General features: G+C 43.5%; 1 protein-coding gene across 1 annotated transcript in view; it reads left to right on the forward strand.

Annotated features, from left to right (window-relative positions):
- The first annotated feature begins 444 nt into the window (after nt 1-444).
- TDRP (testis development related protein) overlaps nt 445-23,574 on the forward strand; it is a 41,203-nt gene continuing 18,073 nt past the window's right edge. Inside the window, exons 1-3 of the mRNA XM_074988922.1 lie at nt 445-580; nt 872-1,016; nt 20,937-20,996. Coding sequence (XP_074845023.1) covers nt 903-1,016; nt 20,937-20,996 — 174 coding nt within the window. The 5' untranslated portion in view covers nt 445-580; nt 872-902. The remainder of the gene's footprint in view (nt 581-871; nt 1,017-20,936; nt 20,997-23,574) is intronic.

The following is a 23,574-nucleotide window of genomic DNA, read 5'->3' on the forward strand; positions in this document are numbered from 1 at the left end:
AGGGGAGCACTGTGTGTGAGGGGGTGCTGTGAAGGGGGCCCTGTGTGTGATGGGGCAGTGTGTGGCTGCTGTGAGGGGCGGTGTATGGGGGTGCTGTGTCTGACGGGGTGCTGTGAAGGGGGTGCTGTGTGTGATGGGGCAGTGTGTGGGTGCTGTGAGGGGCGGTGTATGGGGGTGCTGTGTGTGACGGGGTGCTGTGAAGGGGGCGCTGTGTGTGATGGGGCAGTGTGTGGGTGCTGTGAGGGGCGGTGTATGGGGGTACTGTGTGTGACGGGGCAGCGTGCGGGAGGTGCTGTGAAAGCCGGGCGCCGGGTGCGCCACTCCCCCTCCGGCGCAGCGCGAAGCGGCGGGGCTGGTGCTTTCCCTGCGGATGCTCGGGGCTGGAGGACGGACCGGCACGCAGCGGGCCGCCCCCGCCGTAGGCCCCGGCGGGATGTCGGAGGCCGGACGGAGCCGCGCCGGTTGCCGTGGTGACCGGAAAGCCCGTGCTCCCCCCCGCCCCCTCCCCGCAGCCACTCACAAACATGGCAGCGGCCGCTCGGCGGCCCCGGGCCGCGGCTGCGGCGGGGGAAGGTCACAGGTGAGGAGGAGACAGAGGAGGCGGCGGCGGCGCTTCCTTCCCTCGGCCCTGCCACCGCCCCCCCGAGCCCGTCCGCTCTCGGGATCTTCCGGGGGAGACAGAGCGGCCAGCGGGAGGGGCCCGTGAAGGCGCAGCTGGGCACGGCTGGGGCTGGAGGGGCAGTGGCGGGCAGGGCAGGGAACTGGGGCTGGTATAGGGCGGGGGGATCCACTCTGTCCCGCGCTTCGGCAGTGAGTGCCCCTGCCCCTGGGCGCTCGGGGCCGCGCAGTCACTCCCTTCCCCCCGTGCCAGGGCTGAGTGAGGCGGGACCCCACGGCCCATCATGTGGAAACTCAGCAAGAGCAGCAAAGTTCTCCTGGACGATTCACCCGAGGAGGAAGAGACCCGGCTCCGAGACCCGCCGCCCCAGCCAGCAGCCAGCGCCGCCGCCGCGCAGGTAACCAGAGCGGGGGCTGGGTAACAGCCGGGGTGCCCGGCATCCCGACACCCCGCAGCGCTCGGCGGGGGCCGCCCCCCGAACGGTTGCCGTTTCCCTCTGGGTCACTTGTCTGTTCCCCTGGGGTGGGGACTCCGGAAGGATGAGGCGTTTGCAGAGTGCGTATGAATTTGCTGCTGATTGCTGGGAATTCTGCCTTCCCCACCGTCTTAAAACCGGGTCTCTGGCAGTGCTGGGACCTGCCGCCCTTCATTCCCACGGCTTCTAGCTACACCAGACTTGCCTTCTCCCGCTCCTTGGCACAGGCACTACAACTAGTCCATTAAACAGAATAAACAAATGATCCCCAAGGCATGATCCTCATTAAACATAGGTTATGGCTGGAGTGTTTTTATGCCTAAAGACTGTAATCTCTTACTATTACTGAAGTAGGGGCTATATTGTTTTGGAGATTGTTGCTTTTAGATATCCCTCGGGAAACAAAAGATTGCCTAAATACTACCAAGGTACTTTGACAGGCTGGAGTAAAGGCTGTGGGTAAGTGGAAGGTACCAGTCAAACATCCAGCCCAACTCAAAAACATGTACTGATTGCATTAGTAATTGTGAATCTAAATGGCTTACAACTATCAGTTCTATCAATTCAAAAAGTTAAAACTTTATAAACATTGACACAAAAATTGTTGACATCACATGTCAAAATATAGGAAGTGCAGAGCCTTAAATCAGCCTTTATAAACATTGACACAAAATGTCAGTGTCAGTTTTTTGCTAGTGCCTTGTAATTCTGACATTTGATTGAAGTTTAATTTTTCTGAGTGCAGTGTGCCAGCACAGGAGTGTTCCACATTATTCATTCAGTAATTCTTGTGATCTTAGCACTGTTGTGCAGTTAGAAATGTTTTACTGAGTCTTATGTTATAGATTAATGCAGTAATTATAGGGCAGTTTGCGAGTCAGAATAAGCTGTAATTTCTTGTTTGTTGAAATCAAAATGGCTTTGATTGTAGTAAAATATTAAACATAGTTTAAAACATGTAGTTAACCAGGATTCCTTTTATTTAAACCTTTTATTATGTGTGTGAGAGAGAGAGAGAGAGAATGAAATGTCAGAATGCATGTTAATATTGAAAAATATGGCTAAGATTGTTGTGGATGAACCTGTTTTAATTCTAAGGAACTATCTGAGTAGAACATAATTCAAAACGAAGACAATGTTTTTACAATTTATCACAAAGGAGGCTGCATAACATAAGCTAATATGGTTTAGGGCCTGATCAATTTAATTGGTTGTAAAACCTTATCAACAGGCCTGGCCGCAGGGCAAGATGAGCAAAGCGGTTGCCTGGAGCTCCATGCCCCAATTGAAAATAGCATCCACCAGCCCGGCCCTGCTGTCAGCATGCTGCCTTGGGCCCCACCCACCAGCTGGGCCCCTTGGGCTGGCTCTGCTTATCAACTCCGTGCATCACTGAGAGAAATGCATTTTGCAACTGACTTCTCTAGGAACAGGGTCAGGCTTCTTGCATACAACTTGGTATTTGGTTCTGCCCCTGCTATGAATTCTACTTAAGATTCCGCCCTCCTCTTCCCCTAAGGCTGGGTACCTCCTTATTGCACAGCATTGCTAATTGTGCTTATACAGCATAAGTATTTGAACAAATACCTCAACAAGTATTTGACCAGGGCCTCTTCAGTTTTCAGTCTTGTGGCACAGCCACTGGACCATGCATTCAGATATTTGCTTGCTTGTAAGTTAATGAGAGAGACCAGTATTATCTTTTGGAGTAGACTTACTTTTCATAGTGACAAATTAGATCTCCTTAATAGGATCATTCTTCTATTCCTTGAATACACATTTTCTTTTGGTAAACTTCTAGTTTCTTTATGGTAAAAGGGAGAAACAGTATTTTCAGATGGTGTTGAGACTACTTTAAGCTCACTTTGAATTTGTGAAATGTATTTCCCATCAGTTAAAATCTGTTATCTTTATTTTTATATATCAGATGAATAGGACTGTCAAGGGCATCTGACATACAATTTACGTAATTCATGTTAAATTACTTTTAACTATTACCATTTCTTTCATTTTTAAATAATATGAAGTAACATCTATGTTGTTGGAGGTAGAAGTAGTCGAAATATTTTAGACAAAATTAAATCTTGTCAAATATGCAAAATATTTGGTTTTGTTGAAGCAGCAAGAAACATTTTGCAAAGAGGTATCTGTTCTGAAAAGTACTTTGGAGTGATAGAGTTCAAGCTCTTGTTTTGTAGCCTGGTGGCTAGGGCACCAGTTTGACATGTGGGAGACTGGGATTCAGTTTTCACTTCATATTGATTTGAAATTGCTTTGAATCATCCAAAGAATGACTTAAACCTTAGTCTCCCACACTGCTAGATTTGTGCCCTAACTGCAGTCCAATAGAGGCTAGGAGTACAGTTCCCTTTTTGCTTAGACATGCACCCATTTGAGCCATCTTCTATGCTGCCACAGCCACAACTGCAATTTTATCATGCTGTCTTGAGCAGGACTAGTGTTTGTTTGAACTGGGAATCAAAGCCTCTGTTTAAACATACCATTAACAGACACAACCTAACCCCGTTTTCCCAATCAAAAAGCTCAGGTTTTGATCAGAAGATGGACATTGTGACACCATTGTCATGAAAATACTGAGAATATTTTCTTCCCAAAGCAATTTCTAAACAGGTTCTCAAGCCACCTGAAGTTGGAAGTGACTGCATACCACATACATGTGTTGGGTGGTTGTTGCTGTTTAAAAAACTGTTTCCTGAGAGTGAAAAGAGAGAAATGCTGAAAGATTATTTAAGACTTCATATTTTTTACTAGATAATCCTCCCTTACCTCATAAAAATGCCTTTAATTATGTATATAAATGCTTTTGCCCACAAAATGTATTTTGTTGGCTAAAGTAAGACTTAACTCATGAATAGAGTTTAATAAAAGGAAAGAACACAAGTATTTAGTAACATCTAATGCATTATCCTTACCTTGCTCTTTATTGTGTTTTTTCAAAGAACTTTTCAACTTTGCCTTACAAATACAAATGTACTTTGAAAGATAATTTTGGTTCAAGTTGTAGTCAAATGTCTGTACTTGAAAGATGTTTGCTTTGTATTCTTGTAGGACATGGCACATTAGCACTCATATTGTGCAAGGGGTGATTTGCTAAAGATCTTACGTATGTTTATTATTTTAAATAGTTGATATTAAATGAAACGTTAAGATGTCAGTGATGTGTTACTATTGTTTGCAACTGTAATACATTAGATGTTGTTGACTGAGTTAGTAAAATGGCTGATAATGGGAGGGGAGAAAGTTTCATTTTTAAAATAAAAGAGAGAAAATAAAGCCCATATAAAATACTGGAGTTCCTCTTCCTTGACCTGTTCTCATTTGATGTTAATTTCAATTATATTCAAATAGAAGGAAGTGCAGAGACATGTTTCGGGTTAATTATAGTTTAAATCTGTTCACCAAACATTTCAAAGCTGGTCTCTACAGAGTTAGTTATCTTTTTAATTAATGTGTTTAAAAGTCTTTGGTACAGTTTTGACACACACTTTCTTGTTAAATGAATAAAATTCAGACAGGCCCTGAAGGAGTGGATAAGAAATCAGTAAAGCTTTCAAATGTATATTAGTAAAATAAATCAAATAAGGGCAATGACATCAGTTGTTGGCGTTAAGGATCAAGAAACAGTAAAGCTCTGTGAACAGTATGGCTAAGTTGACTGTATTGGAGAATGTGGTCTTGGTGTTATCACTTCAGAAAAGAGAGTCTGCTAACAGATACAGTCTGATTTGGACTGTAAGCCACACATTTCTACTTTAATTTCATCCATACTTCTTCATTTTTAAATTTGGGATACTCAAAGTCAAGAGTGGATAATTAGTATTTCAATTTTGTTTATACAGTAAAAGCTGTGTTATCTGGCACTCAGATAACTAACACATTCTGTTAACTGAAACTCAGGATGGCTACTCTGCCAAGACTCGCTGCTCTGCAGGGCCCTCTAGCTCCCAGAAGTTTTTCCCCCCTCCCTGGCCAGGACCAGCTGAGCAGAGTCAACCTGCTTGGCTAACCGGAAATATTTGATTATCTGGCAACCCTTGTTCCATGAGGATGCTGGATAATCAAACTTCTAGTGTAATTAAATCAAATATTTTTGTTAAAAACAAAAGCATAAATTTGTTTATCCAACTAACTTTACCCCATCACTTTCCAATTTCTCAAATATGTCACCTACAATGTTGCCTAATTGCAGTCTTTGTAATTCCATTCTGGGTCTCTCCCATTCTAGCTTCAGTCTTCTCCACTTCAGCAAAACTTCTTTTGTCACGATACTCAGTGACCTTTTCCTGGCCAAGATCCAGAACTTCTATTCCATCCTTACCATTCTTGAAAACTACTGATCTTGACTTTGTCAGTTGCACATACCTTCTTGAAACATTGTCTTTCTTTGGCTTTCATGGTTCTCCTCCTACTTCTCTGACCCTCTATCCAACTTCAGCACCTGAGTCCTACTTCCTTCTCCTGCTGTCTCTTGTAGATCAGGAGAAGCTCAGCCTACTCCTGCCTAGTTCTGCTCATTATTCTTTCATTTTGAACTTGCTGCAAAATAACTCTTTATCTCCAAACCTTTACTTCGTGTTTGTCTCACAGCTGCCAACACTACCGTCCTTACTGACATCTGTTGTATTTTATATCTTCCTTTCTTTACATTGCATAACCTGTCTTTGTCTCAGACTTGTTGGTTCTTACTCTGTAACATCTCTAAACACTCTTTTTCTCTCCGTTCAAACAACTGAAAGTCTTCTGCAGGCCGTTATCTTCCATCCTGATTATTGTAACCATCCTCTTGCTGGCCTTCCTGATGCCCACATTGTGCCCCTCTAGTTCATACAGGTAATAGCTGTTGAGAGTGAGGCCATATATGTGTACTACAAAGTTTTGCTGATATCACCTATGTTGACATACAGCCATCAGATTTAGTATGTTGCTTGTGTACTTGCAATCTTGGGTCCTTTGTTGGTGCTGTGCATATCCACCAGGAATGCTTATGTTGATGCAGAATGTAGTGCACTATGGATATATCCCAGTGTACAACCTGCCATCATTCAGTATAAAGTCTTTTGAATAGTTGTAGCAATGCGTAATAGGACAGAACTGACTGGGTATGTAGGGCTAATTTCTCATAGGGCCTGTCTACACTACCTCCCTACTTCGAAGGGAGGATGGTAAATAGGGTGTTGGGAGTTTATATATGAAGTGCTGCGGTGCATATGCAGCACTTCCTTAAGCAAATTTACCCCTGCGGCAACTTCAGAGTGTTAAATTTCGAAGTGCTGGCTCGTGTCTAGCTGCGGCTAACCTGCTGGTACTTCAAAATGCTTGGGCAACTTTGAAGTACCAGTCGGTTAGCCGCGGCTAGACGCGAGCCAGGGCTTTGAAGTTTAACACTTTGAAGTTGCCGCAGGGGGCAACAGCCGACTTACCATCCTCCCTTTGAAGAAGGGAGGTAGTGTAGACAAGCCCATAATGCTGTTTTGTCCATCCCATAATATCATCTTTGTCACTTAATTTTTGTGCCTATTTTCAAATTCCACTTGTTGCTGTTTGGCATCTCTGATAGGAACATGACGCCTGTACAGGTCTACACTATTTTTATGAGCACTGCAAGCACAGGATGTACAATTCCCTGGTATTTGCAGAGCTTTCAGAAGAACCACAGGGAGCATGATGATTTCCTGGTCGTGTTTTTGCTGTGGGACATGATGAGAATCAGATTATGTCTATACTACATGATAAAATCGAATGGTAAGGCAGTTAGCTCAATTTTACAGTGTTTCTCCCTTCACTGTAAATACCATTAGGTCAATTTTAGGTGGTGCTAAGGTCATTATTATAGCACTGTGAGAAGTATCTCAATGTAGCGTCAAGTTTGAATTTGAAAGTTCTAATTAAGGCTAGTATGGAAACACCATGTCTTTTAATTGACCGCACTGCAAAGCAGTTAGATTGTTAGGGGTGTCGTGCTTGTATGAGAGGCCAAGAAACTTCTTTTCTGTGGTTTATGTTTGTGCAGGGACCTCCCTCCCTCCCCAACTGGTGCCATGCAGTTGGGGTCTTTTCCACGCCCAACCACATCACATGGCTAGCCCCTGACTCAGTAAAAGGATGTGCCTACTGTTCTGTGTGGGCCATGCTGCCAGGCAGCACCATGTTCTGGCTTGTGCGGGGTGAGGGCTCTAAAGGCAGGAAAGATTTTCAGGGGCTTGCTGCAGCCAGGGGGAAAAGGTTTCCCTGATGCCAAAGATTTTTGGAGTCTCGCCCTCCTTCCCTGCCTGAACGGCACCGCTTGTTGAAATTTGTCCAACCCATCCCCTGTGTTGGACAACTCTGTGTAGTGTAGTGGGAAGCCAAAAATAATCTTTTTCCTAACCTCTTCTGTCCTTCTTTTTCTTCAAGCTTTGGCAAATTCCTTAAGACTGGGTAAAGTGGCTGTTGGGCCAGTTAAGATGCAGACACCTGCTGTTCTTTGTAAAATCTTTGATACAGTAAATCCTTGATTTAATGGACTGATGGGGGGAAGGGGTGTCTGTTAATGTTTGAAGTCTGTTACATCCAAATGGTTATGCTGTATGATGATGCACTGACCTTCCCAGTCCATCACTCAACTCCTGTCCTCTGTCCCCTCTCTTCCCTTCCCCTGTCCAGCCTCATTCTTCCCTTCACACCCACATCGCTCTCTCCTAATTACCAGGAGAGGAGCTGAATGCTGGCCTGGCTCCTTACACCACCTGCAGCTCTCAGTGCTGTGGCTCCTCCAGCTCCTGGCGCCAAGCTGTCTGTGGGAAGTAGAGCATGGCTGCTCCCAGCCTGCCAGTGGGCAGCAGCCTCTGACACCATGGCTGCTGCTAAGTACCATTGCAGGCAGCCACAGCCAGGCACCGACATACTCCACATGCATGAGGCTGGGGGCCGAGAGCTCTTGTGCCCTGCCAGAGCTCCCCCCTCCAAGGCACCTCTGGGGTGGCCCCCTTAAGACGGGGGAAAGTGTCTGGAGGACCAGTTGAGAAGACACTGACGCCTGCTGCTTTTTGTAAAATCATTGATATTTCAGTTATAAAGTCAAGAAATTTCAGTTAATTTTGCAATCTTTGTTTATGCACAACTGTTCCTTCTTTCCTTCTGGAAAAATGTCCATTTGCCCTCAAAGGGAGGGGAATGAGGACAATGCAATGTGGGATGATGATGTCACATACCCACAACAACAACTTGTGGAGCATTTCTTTTCCCATGCTGCACCAGCAAAACTACCCAGAATGCTATGAGGCTGAGGGAACTGTGGGATAGGTTCCCACAATACACTGCTGCAACAATCTGTGTTTGGTGATTTAAGTGTGGCAGCAATAAGTTGACTTTTTGGGGAATTTCTAATACTCAAATTCGAATTCATAGAACCCAGTGTTACAACATTGATTTTAATAAATTCAAATTTATCTTTCAGTGTAGATGTAGCCTCAGTTCAAGGTTCTTGGTGGCATTCACAAAGCAGCTGCAAATGGTGGAGTCCTGCATCTGGGCTCAAGAAATGAGCACTGACTGGTGGGATTGCCTTGTACAAGTTTGGAAGGTGAACTGTGGCTGTGGAACTTTAGGACACTCATGGCCATTTTCCTGAGCTCACTCCAACTATCCAATGCAGGGAAACTAAAATCAGAGCTGCACTAATAATGGAGAAGTGAATGGTGATTACACGTGGGAGACTTACTGTTCCATATTGCTACTGGGCCATAGAAAGTCATTTTGGAGTGGGCAACTCTACGTTGGGGGCCATTGTCATGCAAGTGTGTTGGGCCATTAATTTGTCTCCTATTAGGCTGGACCATGATTCTCAGCAATGTGCAGAATATAGTGGATGACTTTGTAGAGATGGGGTTCACGAACTATGACGGAGCAATAGATGGCATGCACATCCCTTTTTTGGCCCCAGAGCATCTTGCCAGAGAGTACCTCAACAGAAAGAGCAATATTTCCGTAGTTATGGAAGTGCTGATCTATTACTGTGTATGCTTCACCGACATTAGTATTGACTGGTCTGGGAATATGCATGTTGCTTACATTTTCAACAACTCAGGCCTGTTCATAAAGCTAAAAGCAGGGACCTTCTTTTCTAATCTTTGGATTACCACTGGCAGTGTTAGATACCAAAGGTGGTGCTGGAGTTCCAGTCCGTCCCTCACTCTTCTGGCTCATGAAGCTATACAATGGAAGTTTCAACAGCACTAATGAAAGATTCACCTGCTGGCTCAGCAAGTATAGAATCATAGGCAGCAAGTTATATGGGCCTGTGGTGCCTTGGTACTAAAAATATTCCCAGGTCAGGCTCCACCAAAATTCGCTGCCTACCACTTGCTGACCCCCTGTGTCTCCTGGCCTCCTTATCACCTGGAGTGCTGCCCTTGTGCATCCCCTAGTCCAGTTTGCTACCCCAGGCAACTTAAAAGGCTCCTGCTTCTACCACTGACAGTGGAGTTGAAACAGTTTGCAGAGACACACTCAGCCCTCTTCTCCCCAGCTGCAGGAGTGCACATGCTGACAGCCACAGAAAGAGAGCAGCAGGAAGTCTTTCTAGTTCCACTGAGCTGCCAGTGGTGGTGCTGGGAGTCCCTGGGGTGATTTTAATTTAGCCAGGGGATGCATGGGAAGGGGAGCTTGTGGGTAGCAGGTGAGCAGCAGTGCCTGGAGACCCCTGCTTCCCAGGACCACTGCCAAAGAGAGATGCCCCAGGTAACCATGGTATCCCACCACCAACTCTCTTCATGCCTTCTCCATTCCTCTCTACAGATCCTGTGTCCTCTCCCCCAACGCTTCATCCTGCTCTCAAATCCCCTCTTCTTCTCCCTCCAAAGTCCCAGACCATGCACCCTTCCCCTTCTTGCCCCAAACTGCTAGAGCCTGTACCATCTCCTGCCCCCCACCCCCAATCACCAGCTCCAGCCTAGACCCTGCACCCCTTCCTACCCAAAATCTCCCTCAGAGTCTTAGGTAGTTTAGCAGGAGGGAGAGTTTGAGTTGGGGTGGTGTGCAGGCTCTTGGCATTCTGAGCACCACCAAAATTTGTGCAAGCTAGCTGCCCCTGTGCAGAAAGACATTTATATTGGTATATAAAGACCACTGCTGTTGTTTACTCAACAGACTTGGTGTCAATACAAGAAATATACCCATGGTTATAGGTGCCTGTTGAGTCTTGTATAATACTTACGAAGCAAAGGGGGAAAGTTGCAGGAGTGAAAGGCAGAGGTGGTGTGGCTGTTGGCTGTGTTTGAAATCCAGACACAAAAACTTTTAGAAGAACTTAGCACAGGTCTATATTGCTCAGGGAGACTTTGAAATAGAACTTCAACAGTGAGCTGCATTAATGTGCTGCAGTATACTATGTTCAACCTGGCGCTGCAGTCTGAGGACCGATGTACTACGTTCAACCTGGTGCTGCAGTTTGGGGACCTGTTAGGAATTTGTGGTGGTAGCTGAACATCTCTATATGTGTCACTGATGGAGAAACAGTTAATGTTGGGGTGCTTGCTATGTGTTGATGATGACTGATCATGTGTGATGGGTTTGGCACTGATCTTATGGGTTGTGAATGTACAAGGCTGCCACTTTCACTGGAATCAGTCTTTATAAACCATGTTTTGTAAAGTAGTAAAATGAGTAACTTACAAAGTTACAAGAGTTTTTTTAAAATTATAAAACAGCTCCAAAATATCTGAAGAGTTTACAAGTGAACACATTTTACCTTCAAAAAAGTGAGCCTTAATACATAAAAAGAGGAAGGAACACTAATGACCACTGTAGCTACACATACATCAACCATGGTTCTTTCAGATCAATATATGTGTAGCTGTGGTTGTTCAGAATGACAGTGCACCATTAATAACTGCTCTCAGAAAATGGTTATCCAGCCATTTACGCACTCACCATATAGTAGCCCCACTTATATTGTATTTATTTTATTGATAAAAAGGACATGCAAGACCATATCAAATGCTTTACTAAAGTCTAGGGCTACGTCTACACTACAGCAATCTTTCCAAAGAAGTTCTTCCAGAAAAAAAAGTGCATCCACACACACAAAAGCAGATAAAAAAATTGATCCACTCTTTCGATAGAGAGGGTCCACGCAGCACCCACTCTCTCAAAAGAATGAGCTGGAGATCAAAAAGTCCAGCACCGTGAGGACTGCCCTTTTGAAAAAAGGGCCCCCGGGGTGTCTACACAAGTTTTTTTTTCCCCAAAATAATCTTTTGGAAATATGCACTCTTCCTCATCTGGAAGAGGAAGAGGGCCACAGGGAAAAGTGCTGCGTTCTTTCGATTTCAGATTGTAAGAGCACATTATGTGTGTAGATGCTCCATGGGTTCTTTTGGAAAAGGCCTGTTTTTCAAAAAAATTGCTAATGTAGACACAGCCTAGGTGTGCCATGTCTGCCACTTCCCCATTATCCACAAGACTTGCTATCCTATCAAAGAAAGCTGTAAGATTGATTTGACTTAGTTTGTTCTTTACAGATCAATGCTGGCTGTTACTTATTATCTTCCAGATAGTTTCAAATGAACTCCTTAATTATTTGCTCCATTATTTTTCCTGGCACAGAAGTTACGCTGGCTCATCTGTAGTTTCTTCTGTTGTTTTTATTTCTCTTTTTATAGATAGACACTATATTTGCCATTTTCCAGTCTTCTGGAATCTCTCGTGACTCCCATGACTTTTGAAAAATTGTAGCTAATGGCTCAGATACCTCCTCTGTCAGCTCCTTAAGTATACTAGGATGCATTTCATTGGGCCCTGATGACTTGAAGACATCTAACTTCTCTAAGTAATTTTTACTTGTTCTTTTCCTATTTTAACTTCTAAACCTATCCCGTTTCTATTAGCATTCACTATGTTAGGCATCCAGTCACCACTAATCTTCTTGGTGAAAACTGAGACAAAAGTTGTTACGCACCTCTGCTATTTCCATGTTTTCTGTTATTTTTTTCTCCCTTGTCACTGACCAATGGTCCTACCCTGTTCTTGGTCTTCATCTTGCTTCTTCTATATTTGTAGAATGTTTTCTTTTTATCTTCTATGTCTCTTGCCAGATTGAGCTCATTTTGTGCCTTCACCTTTCTTATTTTGTCCCACACAATTGTGTTATTTACGTACATCCATCCTTTGTTCATTGACCTAGTTTCTACTTTTTGTGACCCCTTTTTGATTTTTAGATAATTTAAGATCTCCTGGTTAAATCAAGGTGGTCTCTTGTCCTACCCCCTTTGGGCCCTTAATAACGTCTTGTTGAAAAACTGGCAACTATCTTAAACTGCATTTCCTCTTATTCTTGCTTCCCATGGGACCTTATCTATCACCTCTCTGTATTTATTGAAGTCTGCCTTCCCGAAATCTATTGTCTTCATTTTGCTCTTCTCTCTTCTACCATTCTGTAGAATCGTGAACTCTACGATTTCATGACAGCTTGATAATCATTAAAGTGAGGGTTTGCTATTTACATCTGATCTATGTAGTATCTTTGTTTTTGCGTTTTGTTTTATTTGCTATGTAATACGCTTTGTTCTGATTGCTATCCCGTATATGCACTTGAAATCTGTATCGGGGGTAGCCATGCTAGTCTGTATCTGCAAAAACAACAAACAGTCCTGTGGCACTTTGTAGAGTTGCATCTGATGAAGTGGGTCTTTGCCCATGGAAGCCTATGCTCCAGAAAAAATCTGTTAATCTATAGTGTGGCGCAGGACTTCTCATTGGTCTTAAAATCTGTGTTTTTGTAGTTGATAATCTTATTTTTGCTTGGTATGAAACTGGTGTGTGGCAGTCAGAACTTTGGGCTTAAGTATTATGTTTCCTCTCCATATTGAGGGAGGGGTCAAATTTCCTAACACTTTTAATGTATTTTTCTTTGCTTTGTGGGCAGAATAAAGCATGCTACAACATATTTTATTCACAGTCACATTTGGTTCTGTAGGTACTTTTTATGTTTGATGAGCCATAGCTTTGGTTATGGGACAGATTTTTTTAGATAAAAACCACTGGTTGACCCCAATGCATGTCTTGAATCTGTTCTTCATCTGCAAGAGTCTAGTTTATATTTTTCACTGGTGATGGTCATAGGTAAGTCTGAAGTTATATGTAGTCTGTCCAAAAAAGCAGTCCAGTAGCACTTTAAAGACTAACAAAATAATTTATTAGGTGATGAGCTTTCGTGGGACAGACCCACTTCTTCAGATCATAGCCCCAACAGAACAGATGCAATATTTAAGGCACAGAGAACCAACAAAAGCAACGAGGGGTCCTGTGGCACGTTATAGACTAATATAAATGTAGGAGCATAAGCTTTCGTGGGCAAAGACCCGCTTCGTCAGATGCAGGTCTGCAGATTTGCAGATCCAGACTAACATGGCTACACCTCTGATACCAGAGAACCAACAGTAGTAATCAAGGTTGACAAATCAGAAAAATGTATTACCAGGGTAATTTTCACAGCAGTTTGGAAAGAGAGGCTGCTGAACTGTCTTTTATATTCAATATCAGCACATTAACATGTGGTTTGAACTGGGTTGACAATTTTCTAGCTCATTATAGGGGCTCTTTTACATACTTTGCTTTATCTAATTTTTGACTTTCCCCCCTCTTTTTGCCCCTCTGCTCTCTGATTTGCTCACCTTGATAATAATTTTTCTGATTTGTCAACCTTGATTACTAGTTTTGGTTCTCTGTGCCTTAAGTATTGAGTCTGTTCTGGTATGGCTATGATCTGAAGAAGTGGGTCTGTCCCACAAAAGCTCATCACCTAATACATTATTTTGTTAGTCTTTAAAGGGCTACTGGACTCCTTTTTTGTTTTGATAGTATATAGACTATCACGGCTTTCTCTCTGTTCCTGTAGTCTGTCCAAATGGATTTTAACTACTTTGCTCTGAAAAGAGCCCCACTGCCTTGTGGGTTATCCTGGGAAGGAGCAAGGCTAAGGGAGTAAACCCTGACAGAAAATACGGAGGGGAGTCCTAAGGCAGTTCTGTGCCAACTTCTGGCATTGACGCGGCAACTCCTGCAGCTGAGCTGGTACCAGATGTAGAGGTTATCCTCTCCTTTGGACTATATCAGTAAAGCTGAGAGGGGAACACTGGCGTCTGGGCAGCCCAGGGTCCCAAAAAATTGCCCAGGCTTGCGCCTGGAGAGATACTCCAGCATCGCTTAACAGTGTTGAACCAACACGGGAGGTAACAGATACCGGTTACAAGCTCTTGCTTGATTGGCATAGAGAACGAGCGCCAGGGGTTGCCTTCAATGGTGGGAGAGATCATCGCATCTCACTGGACAGTCACCGCCCGCCTCAAGCTGGGCAGCCCCCAGCCAGTAGGGTACTGTCCTGCCACAGTTCACCTGCCTCACTGGGTGCGTGAGACAAGTGACTGAAATTTGAGCACCAGGCAAACCAATAAGAAAATCAACAAGAAAAGGAAACCATCAAAGTTTGAAGCTTGCTTGCTGGAATGTGCAGACCATGCTGACTGGTTTGACTGAAGATCTTCAGGACATCAGCGACACCCGAAAGACTGCTGTCATCAATGAGGAACTGAAGAGGCTCCAAGTTGACATTGCTGCTCTGCAAGAGACGTGACTCGTAGATTTGGATCTCTAAAGGAAAAGGACTACACCTTTTTCTGGCAGGGTAAAGCCCAAGAAGAACCCAGGGAGCATGGTGTTGGCTTCACCATCAAACACCCTTCTACAAATGGTGGAATTAGTCATGGGTGGATCAGAAAGACTCCTTCAGGTCATACTTCAAACTTGCGCCGGTCCTGTCCACCTGATTAGTGCTTACACTCCAACCCTGTACATCGCATCGGAAGTAAAAGACAAGTTCTATGACGTGCTTAGTGCTGCCATAGCGCACATACCTGCTCGTGAACAACTGTACATTTTGGGTGACTTCAGTGCGAGAGTTGGAGCCGATCATGACTCATGGCCTTCCTGCTTAGGCCACTTCGGTGTGGGAAAAATGAATGAAAACGGACAGTGTCTTCTCGAACTTTGCACGTGCCACAATCTGTGAATCACAAACAAATTTTTCCAAACCAAGCCACAGCACAGAGTGTCATGGAGACACCCACGCTCGAAACACTGGCATCAACTAGACTTGGTGATCGCTAGATGTGATAACCTCAAAAACACCCTTCTGACACACAGCTATCATAGTGCCGACTGCGATACAGATCACTCACTAGTTTGCTCCAAACTCAAGGTGATTCCCAAGAAGCTGCACCGCTCTAAACCAACTGGAAGGCCTCGCATCGATGCCAGAAAGATGGCTAACTCAGAGAGAGCTGAAAAGTTCAGAGCGACCCCAAGGAGAATCTGCGCAGCAACCCTGGGGGTGCCGATGTGGCATCCAGATGGCAGCATCTGAGGGATACAATGTACAACACGGCCTTGTCAGTGTTTCAAGGAAGAGCTAGAAACACAAGTGACTGGTTCGAAGCTAACTCCGATGAGATGATTCCAGCCATCGAAAAAAGCGCGCTGCACTCCTGGAGTACAAACGTTCGCTGAGCCAGAATACCCTGCAAGCGCTCAGAGCACCCAGAAAAACAGTACAGCAGACGGCCAGACGCTGTGCCAACAACTACTGGCTCGAGCTATGCAGCAGCATCCAGACCAGCGCTGACTTTGGTAACCTCAGGGGAATGTACGAGAGCATCAAGAAGGCATTAGGACCCACCCAGAACAAGATGGCACCTCTGAAATCCAAATCTGGTGAAGTCAACACTGACAAAGCCAAACAGATGGAGCGCTGGGTCGAGCACTACTCCGAGCTGTACTCATGCGAGAACATTGTGGTCGACTCAGCCTTCGATTGCCTACCAGTAATGGATGAACTGGATCAGGAACCAACTGTGGACGAACTGAAGAAAGCCATTGACAACATTGCAGTAGGAAAGGCCCAGGGCCAGGATGGTATACCACCAGAGGTAATCAAGCGTGCCACAGACACTCTCCTGGAACCCCTACATGAGCTACTGTGCCTGTGCTGGAGAGAGGGAGAGATTCCACAGGACACGCGCGACGCTAACGTCATAACCTTGTATAAGAAAAAAGGAGACAGAAGCGACTGCAACAATTACTGTGGAATCTCCCTCCTAAGCATCACTGGTAAACTGTTCGCTCACATCATCCTCGGCAGACTCCAGAAGATAGCTGAGAGGGTGTATCCTGAATCACAGTGCAGATTCCGTGCAGAGAGATCTACCGTTGACATGGTCTTCTCTCTGAGGCAGCTGCAGGAGAAATGCAGGGAGCAGAGGAAGCCACTCTATATTGCCTTCATTGACCTAACCAAGGCCTTCGACTTGGTCAGTAAGGATGGACTGTTCAAACTGCTCCACAAGATAGGATGTCCGCCACAGTTATTCAAGATGATCCAGTCTTTCCACGAAGACAGGAGAGGAACCGTCCAATATGATGGCACATTATCGCATGCTTTCAGCATCAGGAGCGGCATCAAACAAGGATGCGTCCTTGCTCCGACATTGTTCGGGATCTTCTTCGCACTCCTCCTTAAACACGCCTTTGGATCGTCAACAGAGGGCATCTTTTTGCACACAAGATCTGACGGGAAACTGTTTAATCTTGCAAGGCTGAAAGCTAAATCTAAGGTGCGGGAAGTCCTCATCAAAGATATGCTGTTCGCAGATAACGCTGCTGTCATGTCACACACAGAAGACCAGCTTCAGAAGCTGCTGGATCAGTTCTCCAAAGCATGCAAGGACTTCAGGCTTACCATCCGCCTAAAGAAGACAAATGTACTTGCTCAGGACGTTGCTGATTCTCCATCAATCAGCATTGACAACTATACGTTAGAGGTCGTCCACGAGTTCGTTTACCTCGGGTCCACCATCACTGGCACCCTGTCCTTGGAGACTGAGCTAAATAGGAGGATCGGTAAAGCAGCCACAACTCTGTTCAGACTCGGCGAGAGAGTGTGGAATAACAACAAGCTGTACACTCACACCAAAATGCAAGTCTACAGAGCCTGCATCCTCAGCACCCTCCTTTACGGCAGCGAGGCTTGGACCCTGTATGCTCACCAGGAAAAGAGGCTGAACGTCTTCCACTTGCGCAGCCTCAGGCGCATCCTTGGAATATCGTGGAAGGACAGAGTGTCCAACACTACCGTCCTTGAGCAAGCTGGAATCCCAACTATGCACACCCTCTTCAGGCAGCGGCAGCTCCGCTGGCTTGGCCACGTCCACAGGATGAATAATGGAAGGATCCCAAAAACATCCTGTATGGCGAGCTAGCCTCTGGCAAAAGACCTCCCGGACGCCCCCAGCTGCGCTACAAAGATGTTTGCAAGAGAGACCTCAGGGAAGTAGACATCAAGCCAGACAGCTGGGAGGAGCTGGCAGACGATTGCAGCAGATGGAGGCAGGAGCTATACAAGGGCCTTCAGAACGGTGAGTTGAGGATCAGACAGCTAGCAAAGGAGAAGCGAGCCCACAGAAAGCACAGCAAGGACCTGTCAGACACCCATTACATATGCAACAGATGCAGCAAGGACTGTCACTCTCATGTGGGTCTTCACAGTCACAGCCGACGCTGCAAATGAGGATGCCAAACGGAACTACGAAGGGCGCGATCCATAGTCTGCGTAGACTGAAGGATGCTGCTGCTACTACTACTACTGATGCAGAAATTGTAGCCTTAAGAGTACAACATGGAATCAAATGGAAATACTAGAATATTACACATTATCCAAATTAATATTACAATGAATACTTCTAAAAAAATCAGAACATCAAAATAATGCAGGGAAAAATTGGCATGATAAGGGAAACTGAGCAAGAAATATGCAGGTGAAGAAATTCGAGAATGAAACTTTTTTTTGGAAAAAAAAAAACCCTCTAATTCTTTCCCTCTAAGTATAATAGGAGAATATATATTACTATTTATCAATCACAAAAACATTTCATAATAAGTGGTGCCAAAAGAAAAAAACCAGGGAATGTAGTTTCACTAGCGGTAATTGTCACCATGAAATCATCTTGTTCAAAATATGCATTTATAAAGACGTGTGGAGGGAAATGTGTTTAGGTGGCTTTTTCTCTCATCACTTTCCTGGGGGTTTCACTGAGCTAACTTAAATTTGTTGAATAAACTCTGTGATGTTCCCCTGTCCTGGTCATATCTCCATTGCATGAGCATATTTGTACGTGTGCATATATACAACAAATAGTTCTTATCAAACTGCAGGAGAAATCAGTAGAATTTTGGACTAATGCTGTTATTGTGTGCCAAATCCTTGGTTAAAATACCAGTGGGCCACGCTCTGTTGCTTTGGTAGGTAAACCTCATTGAAAATAGCAAAGGTTCCTCAGATCCTTCCACTCTCTTGTGTCAATCTCCCTTGTTCCTTTATTTAATAGAGTCCTTGCAGACCGCAGTCCTATTTCCAGGGACTTCCCGTCCCCTCTTTCCAATCTTTTTTTGCCCTAAATTGGAGTGGGAAGATGTGCTGAGCTGAAATTAGGAGTGCTGTTATTAGGGACTGTGTTTAATGTCTGTCTTCAACTGGTTCTTTGATCTATAGACAATGAAAGAGGTGGCTGAAACTGGTAGCTGGTCTAACTAGAAGCCAGAAGCTCTATGTATTTCCCATTTTCTTTTTATTTTTTTCACTTTTCACCAACATCAATGGGTTTCTCCTCACTGACACCGAGAATATTCCCAGAAATTTTGGGTTGATCAGATGTGGCATTCGGTAATGATCACATTACATCGATACAGAGAAGTGCTATCAAGTAGAGCATAAGGCCTTATAAACTGGTCCAACTGTTTTAGAGCTGACAAAGAAGTGAGGTGAAACTGGAGGAAATTTTATTTGTAATATACCTTCTTTTCAAAGCCTCAACATTTTAAAAATTATTAACCATTTATAATGTTCAGAATTTGTGTAACGCTTTTTCTTTGCTAAAGTACTATATAAACTGTAACTCTTTAATCCTTTCAAGTCACTCCTATTGTAGTATTGTCCCATTTTGAAGATAGCTAATCAAAATGCACAGGTTAACTGACTTGCCAAAAGCCCCAGGAAGTAATTTTCTAGTTCTTTCTGATCCCAGGAGATCCTGATTTGGTTCTGTACTCCTCAAACTAAACCTGCTAATGTAGAGATCACTATATCTCTAAAATGCAGCTTGTTCTGGGATAAAACAGCCAGCGTACTAAAGAGGAGTCCTGAGGCACTTTAAAGACTAACGAAGATATTCGAGCATAAGCTTTCATGGGCAATAACTTTATTTCTCTTTAAGGTGCCACAAGACTTTTTGTTGCTTTAATTGAAACAAACTAACATGGCTACCCCTCTGAAGTTGTCAGCCACTGTAAAGGTTCCAGGTCCATTACATCATGTTTAGGGACAGGAACTGAATTAGAAGACTAGCTCATAGTGTGGAATTTGGGTAAGCAGAAAAGAATTTGGGCAGGATGTTAAGGAAGATGTGCTTAGAGTTTCTAATTACAAGTGATTAGGATCTTATTTTATCTCATTTTGAAAACAGCACCTGTTGCAACATGGTACACCAGTGTCCTGGCAGATAATAGTTTTAGCTCCGAGTTGGAAAGAAATGTGCTACTTACTGAATTCCTAATCTTGCTTCATGCAGTACTTTGCTTCTCCTTGATAGACTCCAGTCCATATAATGAGCAGGCTTGACTGGTTGAGGAGGCTTGATCTTGCTTAACATGTGAGATCTAGTAAGATTACTTCAAAGGAAAAAATAGTTTTGTGCATGAGATTATAATACAGATTGAATCTCTCTAAAATGGGACTCTCTTATTTGACAACATGTGTAATCTGGCATGATTTTAGCCACTGGCATGATCACTTATGGGTGTGGCATTTGGCCAAGTTTCCCACAGTCCCATAAAGTTTGTTTACAGCCACAAGTGCTAGCTCACAGTGTTCTGTGCTGTTATTTACCTACATAGTTCCTTTTTTGAAAAAAAAAAATGAGGACAACTCATGGCTGGGCCTGCTGACGTTCCAGTACTCAGAACCGGCAAGTACCAGCACAAAAAAGCCCTGCCGCTAAGTGCTTTCTCAGGCTGGGGCTACACTTACCTCTTCTCACAACAGCTTCATGGTAATGAGCATCTCACAATTGCAAATGGCTGCTCATTAGCATAATCCTGGGGCTAATTAGAATAGCCATGCAAATTCTCACTGCCGGCACAGGATGCTGCCGGCGGAATAGAGTCTGTGTAAACCTGCCTCTGCCAACTGAAAGCCCCTCTGATTCCAGCTCCTTCTGCTATCTTGTGTGGCTATGCTAATTAGCCCTGGGATTATGCTAATGAGTAGCCATTTGCAATTGTGAGACTGCTTGTTACTGTGCAGCTGCAGGGAGAAGAGGGTAGGTGTAGCCCCAGCCCAAGAGCCCAGTAATCAGTGGAAATGTTGTTAATGCTGCTAGGCAGTATTGACCTTCCATAGTCCAGCACACCTGTAATATATAAAACAGGGTAATTGAAATGATGCTTCAATTACAGATTGAAACTGATTAATAGAATATTTAGGTAAAGATAATCCCTGGTGAAAACTTATTCCGTACTTTTATATATTGCTGTGGTTTGGCTATTTGGTTTTATCTGCATATTTCATTTTTTTTTTAGGTCTTTAGGTTTTAGAAATATTTTAGTTGGAGCTCATCATCATAATTTACCATTGAGGTAGATGAGCAGGGTAAAATAAAGGCATCATGAATATTCTGAAATAAGTGTTACTTACTGTTCATCTATAACTGATTTCAGTATTTATGTTTTTTTTAAAAGAATAAGGACCAGTTTCTTCATGATGAAGTTACCTCTTCTGTGTCACAACTTGCAACAAAGGTAAATGTTTGTTCATTTGATAACGAAAGGTGTTTCACATTAATGTGTTTTTCTGTTAATGCATCTCAGGAAAAATCTGTATTTGTTTTCTGCCCCCTTAGTTGAGCTTTTACTAGCTATGGCTAATATGGTATTGTATGATTCTTTTTGAAAAAAGAAAGAAAAAAGTAAAATACATTTAACACCTATTCAAATCTTTTACTATTGTTTCTCCAAAATTTGAATACTATTCAAATAAATAAATTATAAATGAACCAAAGGGATACCTGAAGTAGAGGGTGCTAGAAAAATTTCAAGGGATGTGTATAACAAGCTCTAAAAATAAAAAGTAAAATTTATGTATCTTTAATTAAAGTGTAGGCACAATTTTCCAAGTTTGACTGGCCCTCTGACCATAAGCAGTTCGGGGACTCTGTTTTACATCTCATGCAAAAGCAAATTAAAACACTTTCTGCAGCCAGTACGTTTTTTATCTTTAACACAAATCCCCAGAACACATGCTCTTAAAATGCATGAGTTGAAGGTTAAAAGATCAAAAGTTGAGTTTAATTATTGCAAGTAAGAACTTGTTTTGAAATTCCAGATAAATTGAGTAAAGTGATTTAACTGTAGTTGAATTAATGTAAATGGATACTCTCCATTAACACTGTATGAAAGTCACTTCTTTGCCTCATCGTTTTTTATATTATGGTTTTTACTGAAATTGTAAGTTCAAAGTGTACCATAATTTCAGTCTTTTGTTTTGATGGAAATTATGACATTAGAAAAAATTGACTCCTTGTATGAAAGATAAGCTTTAATGGATTTGAGGCCAGATGTTGGAAATTCAAAACAATGAAAAATAATTCTTTAAAAATTGTTTCTATTTTGGGACTTTTTAGAGACTGTTTCTGAATCATTTGTAAAGACTTATAACCTTCATTTTGATTTCAGGGAAGCATTACCCCTGGCTAAATCAGTCAGCTATTAGTACCGTACAAAATTTTATTGAAGAGAAGCATTAGGGAAATCTTTTGGTCATCCTTCCTTTTCCCTTTTCTGCCTTTTTCTCCAACTTTTAGTGTCTGTGGAATCATTTCAGTTATTTTGTTTGGATAATCTAAATTTTTTAAAACTGTGATGCAGTTAGTTTCCTTGGGATATTGAACCTTGGTAAAGAGTTAAAGAATTACATGTGTTGGGAGGCCATTTGTGTACTTCATGGCTATAGCAGAATTCCTGTACTGAATCACTATAACTAAAGACAATAAAGCACCACTGGAATTTCTGTGTGATCGGAGGGGGAATTTGGTAACTCTCCAAGTGACTAATAGGCCCGTTTTGGAGTAGAGTAGAGCTGGCTTGTGAGGAAATAAGTAAATCATGTTTTATCATGTGTATTGGAAATTGTAGCACATCCAAATGATTATGAAGTCAGCCTAAGCACTGGAACTCCAGCCTATTTGACTCACCAAGTCGAGTGGCCTTTTGTTAGCAACTGTGTCCAGAAACACTCTTTTTCTTGTCTTGTGGGCCGTGGTTACACTAGCCCCCGCCTGTCAAAAGGGGTATGCTAATGAGCCACTTTGGCAGATGCCAGTGAGGCACTGTCATGACTATGCGGTGCTTCATTAGCATAATGGCAGCTGCACACGTTTCGAAAGTGCCACTTTTGAAACGCATGCTGCTCAAATAGATGGGGCCTTTCAAAAGGACCTCCAGACTTCGAAAGCCCCTTCTTCCCATTTGGTTTTGGGACAAAAGGGCTTTCAAAGTCCGGGGCGGGGGGGTGTCCTTTCAAAAGGCCCATCTACATGAGCAGCACGTGTTTCGAAAGTGGCACTTTTGAAATGCATGCGGCTGCCATTATGCTAATGAAGAGCTGCATATTCATGTCAGAACATCATTAGCATCTGCCGAAATGGCTCACTAGCATAGCCCTTTCGAAAGGCAGGGGTTAGTGTAGCCATGACTTTGGGGCAAGTTCCATATTGGATAAGAGATTTTTCATTTGATACTATATTTAAACTCATACATACAATAAAGCCAAATATACTTGCTATAGGCCGGGGTGGGATTGGGTGATCACAGCTCTTGTTGGCTGCAGATTGCTGTCCGTGGCCAATGGAAGCATCAAGTAGCAGTGTCCCTGTTTGTGCCGCTTCCATTGGCCATGAGTGGCTGTGTGCAGCCAGGGGGAGCTGTGATCACCTGATACCTGCAGAAGTGCACATAAATATAGCAGCAGTGGCCTGTCAAGGATTAACCTTGGTGGGCCTCCAGTTTTTTATTGCCCACCCTGTTACAGACAGTGAAGTTATCAACACTTGTAGTTAAGGTTGACTGATGCTTGTCATTGTAAGACCCTGTTTTCAGTTGATCATTTAAAAACTTTGCTAAACTTCAACCATTTGGGGTGAAATTTTCCATGTCAGGTATCTGTATGGGGCTGAATTTTAAGGAAATAATTTTGTGCAAACAGTTCACTCATTTGTCAGAGCAGATTCAGTAGAAAGTACGTTATGTTGCCCCTGGCGGGGGGGTGGGGGGAAACAAAGAACCAAAAACACCCTTTACAAGTCTTTGTTGAAAACCTCTG

This window comes from Carettochelys insculpta, chromosome 3 (assembly GCF_033958435.1).
Source record: "Carettochelys insculpta isolate YL-2023 chromosome 3, ASM3395843v1, whole genome shotgun sequence".
NCBI classification, from domain to species: Eukaryota; Metazoa; Chordata; order Testudines; family Carettochelyidae; genus Carettochelys; species Carettochelys insculpta.